General features: G+C 38.9%; 1 protein-coding gene across 1 annotated transcript; it reads right to left on the reverse strand.

Annotated features, from left to right (window-relative positions):
- Positions 1–391: 391 nt before the first annotated feature.
- On the reverse strand, positions 392–12,333 carry CASP3 (caspase 3). The gene is made up of 8 exons (XM_033060906.2): positions 12,236–12,333; positions 8,112–8,245; positions 7,012–7,104; positions 6,062–6,186; positions 5,428–5,556; positions 3,368–3,543; positions 2,778–2,895; positions 392–1,808 (listed from the first exon to the last, which is right to left on the reverse strand). Exons 3-8 carry the CDS (start codon positions 7,083–7,085, stop codon positions 1,582–1,584), a joined length of 849 nt encoding a protein of 282 aa, XP_032916797.1. The 5' UTR covers positions 7,086–7,104; positions 8,112–8,245; positions 12,236–12,333; the 3' UTR covers positions 392–1,581.
- Positions 12,334–12,363: the final 30 nt, after the last annotated feature.

Genomic DNA, 12,363 nt, shown 5'->3' on the forward strand with positions numbered 1-12,363 from the left:
TTTTCAATAGGAGCATGGGCATGCCCAGAACTGAAATTTCAATGAGTTAAAATAGATCAACCCTCTCTCACAGAACATTTCTATAAGAGAGATAAGATTGCTCCTATCCAGCAGGTGGTCATTAGGTAACTACAGTGTTTAAAACTGCCTCCCCTGCATCCTCTTTGAACCTGCAATTCCCAGGTCTCAGTCACTACTCTACTACCTGGCCACACAATGGCACACAATGCTTTAAAGTGGATTCTTTTCAATTTCGGGTGGTAAGCTCGACTGGGGAGAAAAAGAACAATAGTAATTTGAGGAATATTATAAAATAGGATATCATTAAATTTAAAACTAATCTGCAAAAGCTATCAGATTCTAAACAAATAACACACACAGAAAAGGATGATACAATCTAGGAAACAGTATTTAATTAAAAAAACAAGCACGAAATGCCTCTGGAAGTGAACATCAATTTGCCAACATTGTTTTTGCTACACAATTTTAGAAGTTCAAGTCTTGTTTTGCAAGCACCTATAGTAATTTCATATTCTGTCTTCCACCAATCTTAAAAAGACAGCTGCAAGTTGAAATACCAGCAAAAATGTTTTGCAATTTTGTAGAAGTCTGTTTCACAAAATTCAGACTCAAAAGATATACATTTACTATTTGTTAACATACTTTAGCTGAAGTTTGTAATTAACTCAGTGGAATTAGCGTTACAAAGTCAAAAATTTCTCCAGTACCACAAATCTAGGTTTTCACACATATTACATGGGTATGCACAGAGCCAACCCATTCTTATTTAAGGTTTAAAAGAGGAAAGCAGTTCAGAATGCAGACTTCCTTTTGCACTGGTTCTTAGAGCCCAAATATGCCCCAACAGCTCCACCCTTAGGGACCTGCAAAAAAAGGCATTTTGGAAGACTGGTCCCTTGGGCACTCAGCTTCAAGGACAGAATACAAAGTTTATTTTGAAATAGCTACCATGTTGATATAATTTTTAAATCAATTATTCCATACACAAAGTTATGAAATTATCAGGAATTAGCAGGAAAAACTGACTGTACTCAAACATGCTTTGTAATTGTATGCAAAAATATGAAATGGCTGTTTTCCACAATTTATGCCTAAAAGTGTAGAAATAGTTTAGGTTAGTTTATAACCTAAACTTTAAGAACTTGATTTAAGAAGAAATGTGTGAAGACACTACTATCATATTACCATCACTGACATTCTGAATCTTCTTTGCAAGATATGAAACCAAACTATTTACAGAAACGGTTTCTCTGCCCCTTCAGCAAAGTGAAATGTAGCACCAAAGAGTTCAAAATAAACAATCTGATCTTCCTTCAGGTCTTCCCTCCTTAATTTTTTGCAATATACTCAAAGCACTACTTTCAAATCTGCTTCAGCTACTCAGTTTTGCATTTCTATACAACCATACTATGTTTTACTCCTAACAACAGACATACATCAAACTGTGAGACACTTCATTGTGCCACACACAGTAGTGAACAGTTATTCAGATTCAGAAGTTGTATTTTGTACTAATATTGCATATAAAATGCAGATAAAAACATGAACTGAAAAAATATTTTAGGAAGGGAAATAAAATTCTTTGGTGAGCATAGAGACAATACATGGAATCTGCTTCTTTGCATTAAAATCTTGTCGAGTTGAGCAGGACTCATACTCTGCCACTCTGCGATTAACACGAGTTAAAATCTGCATGAGTTCAAGATTCTTCGCGTGTTCCTTCAGCACTTGACACAGTGACTGAATAAACCATGAGCCTTCAGCTGAATTCCTCCAGGAGTAATAGCCTGTGGAAGAGTAATGTCCAAGTGATACAGCAATTACGAGAACGACACATTGTTCCCAATATCAATGTTTTAAAATAAAAACTCAAAACCACCAACCAACAACATTTAGATTTTATAATCTCCACAAATTCCAACTCAAAATTTTTTTCTAATCCTGTCACCTTTTATAATCTAAGAAAACCTTATGTAGGAAGAAAATCAAAAGGTAGGAAAACTATCTTCTGCTGCAGCAATCTTAGTCATTAATCACTTACTACTTTTCATGGGGGTACATGAATAAGAGGAGGTGACAGTCCTACTTCTGCTAAATGGAAATGTAAAGGACATACGAAGGGCTCTGCCACTACCAATTTTGCTTAAGGATGCAATGCAAATACCTTATTTGTCGATAGACAAATAATATGCTGGTATTTATCATCCACTTCTGTATATCTGATTGTTTTGTTTTTTCAGAATAGTATCTTTTCCTCTTGCTGTAAATTATTTGCACAACTCCAATTAACTGAATTTCCAGCAGATAAACATTTGAGGGTTTGCTAGTGAGAAGGATATATTCAGGGTTTGGTAGGGGTTTTATAGGAACTGAGAATAGCAACTACCTCAAAATGAAATCGAGTCAAATTTTAAAATGTGATTGAGCGAAGTAAATATGTATTTCCATGAAAGAATGTATTTGGTCTGGCTGAGCAGGAGTTCACATTTTCCTACATCAGCCCTCACAGTGCTGTGCTCTGCATTGGTAGCTGGAAAGGTGTTGATAATACCCCAGTGCTTTGGCTGCTGCCTCCCCAGCATTCCCACACTAAGGGGCTGGGACTGGGCAAGATCCTGTGAGGGGACAAAAATAGGACAGCTAACCAAACTGACCAAAGGGACATTCCATACAAGAGAAGTCACCCCCTGACTGCATCCAATTCCAAGTTGTAATTTATAGTATGAGTACAGGCTGACATGGATACAGTCCCTCACCTGGAGCTGTAGAATAGGCATACAGGAAGTCTGCCTCTACAGGTATTTTCTGACACATTGATTCTTCTGGTCCACTGTCTGTCTCAATACCGGAATCCAATTCTGTTCCTCTACAAGCCTATTTGGTAGAAAGAAGGATGGAAAATAATATTAAAATAGAAAAATAAAGGCATTATCATTATAAAAACATTGATATTTTGTGTTTTAAAAATTATAGTATCATTATTAAAAAACTGCAAAAATAACAAGAATTTATGTGTTACATTTCCACTAGACAGACTCAGAAATAGTAACATTTATTTAAATCAACGACACAGTTTGGGTAAGAGAGATATTCATTCAAAAGTGCACTCAGAAACCCATTAAAATATTATCTAAGATTTTATTTAATACAGCCTGTTATAAATACAGCCTACCTAACAGGGAAAATTGTGCCACTTCAGTCCTAAAGAGAATCTTACTCTGAAAGTAATTACACTCAAATCTATTTAGAAAGGATTAAATTTTGCACCAATAATTAGTAGGAAATATTTTTTGGTTTTTTTTAACTATCTGGCTGATTTGATGATCACTGTTCAGCTGTACATCACCTGAATGAAAAAGAGCTTGGGTTTTCCTGCTAAACTTCTGCACCTGTCACCTCTGAAAAGGCTTGTTAGCGCTTTCAGTTCAAGAGGCCCATCTGTACCATAGATCAATCCTTCATCACCATGGCTTAGCAACACGCAAACAAAACTGCTTCGCTTGCTGTGATCTTCTTCAGAAACTTGAAAGGAAAAAGAGAATTATCTTAACTTTCCGTACTCTCTAAACATTTGGAACATTTGATCCTTCCTATGTCACAGAAGTCTTTAAGAACTAATTTGCACGTTTAGAAACCTCCGAAGAGTTTTCACTTCTGAACAGATGAAACCTGGCTACTTTACTTTAGGAGGTTGGGCACTGGAAACCCCAAATTCAGGGCCAACCCCACCCATTGCAAGACACAGTCACAGAGCTAGGCCAAGAATGCTTTAAGGAGACAAAAAGGGTATTCCCACAGTGTCTCAAAGTCTGAATGATACATTTCATTCATGCAATAATGGTCAGTCTTGTGATCTGGGATTGTACTGATGGAATATCCTGAGATTTGGGAAAGAATGGAGAAGTCCTACCTCTCTTTCCAAATGGGGTTGCTTCAACCACTTGGATTACATGGGAACTAAATCTAGTATGACAGTTGTCATAAGCTCCTGCCAGGGCTTAGGTAATAGCAGTACACTTCTCTCTCTCACTTTTTACTTATAATGAGGTTTAGAAAGATTTCTGAATCCTCTTAATTTTGTACTTATGGTTATTTAAGCTTGATGTAAGGTGTTTGTAGTTTTACACTTCTTTTTTCATCTTGTGGTACACAAATAGCGCAGAATTTATATTCTGCAATATCTTTTGTTATCTGACATTGTGGAAGATGTACTTGAGGACCAAGACGATTTTTTCAAACTTATGAAAAGAAACAAACAAGGCTAAAAAAAACAGGATCCAAAAGAAACCATGAGTAGTAACTCAAAAAGATGCAAGAGTTTGTAGATGAAAAAAGAAAACAGTTCCTAAATCTGAAGTCTTACTGTTTAGTGCTTAACAAAACACTACATTTCTGTTCTGGAAGAAATTGTTTCAACTTTACTAAAGTGATGTACACTGAGGCATTTCTACAATTTATGGACAAGCACTGCATTTAGAAGAGTCACATTTTCAGCTACTGTCAACAGACCAGCTGCAACAATACTAATGAATTAACCATGCCTGGGAACGTTTTCTGGCATAAACATTAAGTGGCACTAAGGAACCTACAGTGTTAGCAAACACTTTCATTAAAAAAAAAGCCAACAACCAAAAAACAATAAACCCAAACAAAACCAAACACAAAAACCAAGACCAGGATTGTTGCAGGCTAACTGCTGTTGGGAATAATCACTGGAGCACTTTCACTGTTTAAGTATGACCTGGAATGGTCTGGGAGAGCAGTAGTGGGCATGAGTCCCTTTATGGCAGAGAACCTTCCAACAGCTGACTAGAATGGTCTGTGTTTCAGGGCTACTGGTATCTCCAGGCACCATTTAATGTAAGGGTCTAGATGCAGCCAAGTCCAAACAAAGCAGGACTAACACTGCAATATAAAGCTCTCACTTGAGAGAAGGGTGTTTTGTTTCACAAGTCAACCAAAACGTGAGTTGTTTATTCAAAAGAAAATTCAGTCCACAAACCTTCAGTTCTGGTCCCTCAAAGAGAACCTCTCTTTGGGCCACACCATTAAGCATTAAGCACAGAACCCCTCTACCCAGTCTAGCAGTTTTCTTTCCAACTCACAGAGCTTCAGGGATCCCAGGGTCAGAATATAAATCAGTCTGCATTTAATTTTCAGCCTTTTTCCATCCTTCTTTAGAAGATGAGAAAGGATACGGAGACAACAGTCATGGCACAAAAGATGGAGAGACAGTTAAGATGAATAAGCATAGAAACTATGATGCACATGTCATCCTTAGCAATAAATCACCAGAAAGTGTGAAATATCATCTAAAAGAACCCAGAAAGAAGAGATGTGAGGGCCAGAGATGTATTTGGAAACAGTGGTTGACTTAATGCACACACAAAACATATAGTAACTTACCATTTTTCAATAGTTTATAAATGTCCCCACATGAAAGATCATTGTTGATCTTTATTTTATATCCCAACTTCATAAACATTTCTCTGACACTTTTAGCATCTGCATCTGTACCTGAACGGGGTGCCATGCCTAAACATAAGAGAAATGTGTTATTTTTTTACATTATACAGATGACATGGTCTGATTGAGCCAAATTATTTTCTCGTCTGTAGCTGTATCAGTCTGAAATATTCCATTATTCCCAATCCACTCTAGCAGAGAAAACATTGCACTGTTACATGGGCACACCACCTCCCACGTTCTGTACCTGTATTGCAGATTTATCTGCATCTTATTTTTATATCTACTTACCTATTTTAGGACATAGGAAGAATTTCATTTGCAAAATAGAAATCATGACTAAAAGGTAAGACAGACTTTTACTATTGATCTATTTTCCTCCCCATTACTGCAATACCCTAATACCCTCTGTATATTTGGAAGAATGGACTGAAATTAATCACATCTATGACAATTTCAGAGTGCAATCAAAACTGGTCTGCATATTTAATTTTGAAAAATAGCACATGGCACTAATTTATCTAAATTAAGAGAAAAAGTAAAAAAGTAAAAGTAAAAAACTTGTGAGTGGTACCAGTATTTTTGTGGAAGTTCTTATTGTTTATTATTACACATTCCCCCATCTCTGGATAATCCATTCTGTAACTGTAGTCTGACAGACTTCCAGAGTCCATAGACTTGCTGGCAGGTAGGCTCTTTCTGTATAGAAACCAGACAAAATTTAAGTGTTAACTTCTGATCTCTCTTTTCAAAATAATGACAATAATAGGCTATTTTAGCAAACCCAATGAAACCGGTAAAGTTCCATCTGTAGCAACCTTCTGTGGAACTTGCAACAAGATTGAAATTAGAAGAATCAAGGAAGAACTGTGTTTAAAATTGCAATGCCTCTGCACAGGAAAATATGAAAACTACAAAAACTTTGTTTAAGAATGCCAATTACTGTATTAACAAGAAATCAGTTGGGCGTTTTACTATCACCTTTTGAAATCTATGTACCTGGACGAAAGTTTAGCTCTGAGAAAGCAAATCTGTTCTGAATTCTAACCAGAAGTTATTACAGTTGAATTTTTACAGGAAAACATTCAAAATCTAAAAAGATGCGGCAGATGTGTGCTCTTTTTCTGCTTAAGCAATAGTCACTAGTGTGATGGCTACATCTGGAAGACCCTAGACTTTGGGTCTAACACAACAGCCAAGAGCCGTAAGTCTTCTTCAACACCTAAGGGCTAGCTGAGCATGCACCATCCCAAAATATGGCTCATATGCAAATATGACTTTAAGTCAGTTGTCTTACTCCACATGCAGCAAACTGCACACCAGGATCTTCCCTTGAGCAGGGATGCCTCTCTCAGTTACTCCTCAAGGCTGAGAGATCCCTTACCATAATAGCTTCTTGGTAAGCAAATGATAGCATGCTAAATTTTAAAATCTTAGCTGAGTGATATCAAAGATTGATTGTGCACATAGAATCCTTAAGACGTAAACTGCTGACCAGACTTAAAACCAAAGTACCTCACTTACCCTTTAAAACCTGGAATAGATTTTGCATCTGTCAGATGTTGCCCCAAATGTGGTCCATCTCCTATGTCAGCCATTATTGCTTTCAATTATCAGCTTGAAAATGCAAGAAAATAGAAGTATTATGACACTTCACAGAATAACTTCAGCTTCAGATATTAGTGGGGGGGGGGAAGCATTTCTGAGTAATCCCTACACATATTATATTTGGAAGAAGAACATTAAATGTTTTTCTAAATTATTGCCTTCTCTGGGAAAAAGTCTGCAGATCCCTGTGACCAAATAATTGAGAAGACCTACAAGGAAATTGAAAACAATCATTAAACAATATTGCAGTGTCCCCACATGCATTAGAAATTAAGAACCAAAGTCAAGCAATACAAGTTATTAGATATATGCAAAGACTAATATTTGAGTCATAGAAATTGGGTCATAGTAGTTTGAGAAATGAGTAATTTCTCTGCATTCCATTCCAACTGGTGTATGTAAATGCAAATGCAATAGCAATAAAATAAAAGCACAACAATATAACTTTAAACAGTTGATGAAACAAACCCTGTGCTGTGGGCTTTTTACTTTTATGAGAACACAGGGCAATAAATTATAATGGACACCAAATCAGAAATCAATTTAAAAGCATTACACCTTCCCCCACAGTTACTCTGTGCATACTGATGGAACACATGACCAAAAGTTACCTTAAACTCAGATGTCAGAAAACGACTGTGCATCATAAATTTAAACCACCAGATAGGACAAAGTAATAAATGCTTAGAAGTGCTGAGACCTCAAGAAGGTCAAACAAGGCAAGAATTTTATGAAAACTTACTTTAGCAGATATATTTATGGTAAATAAGAAGGTATAAGTAACCAGAGCAAGTAGCTGGTCAGATATGAAGAAGATTCTATTAAAGGCTTAAGTTCTTTGGGGTAAACTATATCTGCCATCTTACATCATGGTATTATTAAGTCTCAACTTCATACCTATACTCTTGGTAGTACAACACACCCATTTTTGTGGCAACAATTACTGTTGCATCAGAAACACTAATTTCTGATAAAACCTTCTTTCTTAACTTGTCTCTAGGAAGATATTTACTTACATTTTTAGTGGCTTCAAAAGATCTTCACTGTTACTCTGAATATTACTTTAGAGCACTGATGAAATTAGATCTTCTTCACCAAATTATTCCAGACTTGACAACTGTATTATGTAATGCAGCAAACAGGAAATTTCCTGAAAATCAAATTACCAAAGTATTAAATAAGCTTGGTATTTTAGAAATAAAATGTCTAAAATACATTTTATCATTATGTTTTAGGAATTTACTTTAAAGACAGTATCATCGGGTAGGAACCAAATCTACAATGCTGAACTTGACTGCCTAGCATCTTGATCTGGACTCATTCACCCAAACTTCAAAGTCTAATTTATTAAAAGCACCCTGAGGGAAGAAAAAGGCAAGCAACTCCAAAGGGCAATTCAAATACCTATGACCTGTGGCATGACTGACCCAACTCCATGCCCTAGGGAGCAGGGAACACTGGCACTGCCAGCAAAGTCTAGTCTACAGTGACAAGTGGTTTGTGCACCCAGCTCTAACTGAAGAGCAGAGCTTCTGATGCCAGCAACTGGAAAGAAAGGTTTTCATTAACAAGGATGCTGTAAGGTCTCCTGCTCCAGCACAGCCCAGCTTCAGGAGTTTCTATGACTTTTTCAACCATCCCAATTTCAATCATCCTTGGCTTTGCTTCTCAGCTTTCCTGAGCTCTCAGCCTGAGCAAAATTTATAGGAAAACATCCAAGCAGACCGACCCACCATTCTGATGCAACTCATACTGTTCCGTCTCCTGGGGAAGAATTATGCACAAGAGCACAACTCAAACCCTTCAGTGTGGCTGGGATGAATAAGAGAGACAGGGAAATGGTTAAGTTCCTCCATCTGTTCTTTGACAACAGTAGTAAACAGCCACATCATATAAAAAAGCAGAGCATCACGTGCCAACTCTGTTATCAAAACCAGCTAGCAGGTGTACTGACAGAAGTGCAGCCATGTCAGTACAGAAATCAACTTCTGCTAAATCCTAGATGTTTATCCCAGCTGCTTGACACTATGAAATTCTGCAGTGCCAGTGCTGCAAGTCCATGGAGAGAGTGTAAACTTGTAAATATGTGCCTTCATAAGCTGTGGCCAGCTCCTGTCTATCAGATGAGCCATCTACCAACAGCTCCCTGGAGAAAGACTCAGCCAAAGTGCAGGGAAAGCTAACACTCTGGCCAACAGATGAACCCTTGGAATCATGAGGGAGGGGAAGAGACTCATTAGGCTGTCCTGGGTTCACATCAGCTATGCCTCCAACCAAACTGCTGAATAAACAGTAGGCTTAACTAAGCAAAATGCAAACCCAACTGGCTGCAAGCCCTGAATGCTTCTTACAACTTAAACATTAAGGCCAGGATGTAAATACTAAGAGAGAACTTCAACATTTAAGTGACTTTACAGTAAGGCTTATCTCCTTGACCTTTGGCAACCTTAAAATTTAAAGCTCTTAAAACTGCTGTCCTTGATCCAGCACTGAAGAAACAATGAAACTGGAAGAAGTAGCTAGCAAAACGTACAATTACAACAAACTATATAGCTGCTTTCTGAAAAACATAAAACACAACTTGTAATATCGTGTCATAAAAATATTCTTACTAAGGCCTCTGCAAGCCTAGTTCACAGCCCATCGTTTCAATTGTTCAATGAACTCTACTTCATCGCAATTGGAGCTTGTCTGAGAGACTTGACAGAAGCTATAGTGATTGTCTAGAAAAACTGGTTATAACTGGTTATAAGTATTTGAAATTCGCATGGTTTACCTTCCGAACACAATCTGTAACTCACTTTTAATATCCTCAATTCCTGAGCACTCACCTGCACGTCTTTAAAGAAGAAAAGACACCCACAAAGAGATCTCTCTTTTGTTGCTAGGCACTCAAATGTGCGTTTGAACCAGTAGGGTATTTTATGTCCTGAAGCCAGGGTAACAGCAATGCTCTCCGGAGGATGCTGCTGATTCTAACAGGCCACTAAGAATTGCCTCATCTTGCTTTAGGTAATTATAGTGATGCCATGCATTTCCCTATGGAGGATGATCTCATCCTGGTGGGGGGTAGGGAAGAAATCATGTAGTGCTTTAAAAATTATTAGAAATTTTTATTCTGCTCTTTGATATAATTTTCTCTGAAAGCTGAGGTAAACAAGGTTTCAACTGTAAAGAAATGCAAAAACCAAGTTCCTGAAAAGAGCAAACAGCATTTTTTTTAAATCTAGCAAAATATATTCTGTAGATTTTAGGAAGCATCTTTTATAACATTGTATTTGAAAAAAATACAATTTAAAAAAACCATATGAGACAAAGACAGCAGATACAAATACGATGTTACACCGATCTTTACACATACTAAGTAGTAAGATATACAGTGGCTCAAAAAGGTCCAAGGCTATGCTCTGCAAGCCACCAAAAAATGACCAATGTCTCTCTATACAGCAATAAAAGCAAAAATATTTTTTCCCTTACATAAATGCAGTTGTTCCAATGCTTTTCTTTTGACAGGAAAATAATAAATGAAACATTTTTTTACTCCATTCCAGCCTGGATTTACTTATTCTACTTGGACCTTATGAAAATAAATCCACATCACGCGTCACCACTGCCATAAGAACCACTAGTTTCTTTTTAAAGCAATATTTATTTGAAGTAAGAACCAACACAAGAAATGCAATCGTACAGTGGTAAAAATAATACCAAAGCTTCTCAGACAGGAGAAAGCAATAACTAAATTGTCTTTAGTTACCAACTGGATCCTGAAATATGCAAACCACAGGAGATAACACCTGTTCAGTATATATCTGCTGTTACAAAGCAATGAGTGTAGCACTACTGAAACACATGTTCAAAAGAGACATCAGTATTGTAAAACATCTCCTTAAAGATTAGAGAAGGGTAGTTTTCCACCTCACCAGACTGCAAAACAATGTCAAGCATTCAAAGAAAGTATTTTTTGTATATGAACATATGCATGACATATCGTGATACTAATGGAGACATGCAAATTAAAAGTTTTCCACTCTGCAACATATAATGCTACACAATAATTACCTGACTAATAACATAAGGAAAATATAGACGTTGACTACATGAAAAAACGAAAAACATTTGAAATACACCATTACATTTTCTGAGTGACGCCATCCCCTTACTAAACACTGCTACCACAGATGGGAGCAGGCATACTGAGACAGCTCTTCCCATTACTTCTGGTCTGGATGCAGCTGCTGGAAAGCCCTGACACTGGGCCAGCATTCTGATTTTCCAAAAGCAAACAAACAGACTTTTTGGTACTCAGCATGAAGCTGTAAAATCAGCAGTAATTACTCCGAGTATAGATGGGACCCTTGAATTATTAATTCACCTGTAGCTATTAATCACATCACCACCCTATCACATCAACAGCCTTATCAGCTTCCTTAACACTAAGGACACGGTGTGTTAGTTTGAAACCTACCCAGCTGACCTGCAGGTACCTGAAGGAGAGAACGATGAGTTAGTTACAGGGTAAAAGACCATAGGTGGCCAGCCCTATCCTTCAGCCCACCTCGGGGACGGCTGTTTTACACGCTATCAAAAGTTAGTCAGAGCGCCTGCCAGGACCCCAAGCGTGCTTTTCATCAGTACAGAAGAGGTTCAGCACTCTTTGTTTCGGAAGATCCAAATACGGATACGGATTTTGACCCCGTGTTTCCGGTTCGCTAATGGTCTACCAAGGGATCACCACAGAATTAAAGCGCCTTTTTTTCTTTTTTTTTTTTTTTTTTCCTCTCTGTGTTTCGGCAGCTTTTCCACAAAGACGGGCTGAAAGGGAACAAACCAGCTACCATAAGCTTCTGGAAAGCCGACACCTGAGGCCCCGCGCTCTCCCCCGGGCCCGCGGGCAAGGCCGGGGCTCAGCCGCGCCCACCGCTGACCGCCCGTCGGGCCTGCGGGGCCGGGAGCCCCGCGGGCAGCCGGGGCAGGCGCGCTCTCAGCCGGGCCCGGCCCGGGCGAAACGCAGCTCCCTCCTGCTGCCCGCAGCCGACTTCCTTCGGGAGAGATGCGGGCGGCCACGCGGACCCCCCCCACCCCGCTTTGTTCGGCTCCACCACCGCCGCCACGGCCGCACCCTGGCACCGCCGCCACCCACCGGCTCCGCCGCCTGCTCGCTCCGCCGGCGCTGCGCTCCAACCCGCGTTTACCGAGGCTGGCTGAGCCGAGCACGGCTGGCCGCCGAGAGCCCCGGCCCGCCCGGCGCCCCGCTGGCCCCTCCCCGCG

Source organism: Catharus ustulatus, chromosome 5 (genome assembly GCF_009819885.2).
Source record: "Catharus ustulatus isolate bCatUst1 chromosome 5, bCatUst1.pri.v2, whole genome shotgun sequence".
Taxonomy (NCBI): domain Eukaryota; kingdom Metazoa; phylum Chordata; class Aves; order Passeriformes; family Turdidae; genus Catharus; species Catharus ustulatus.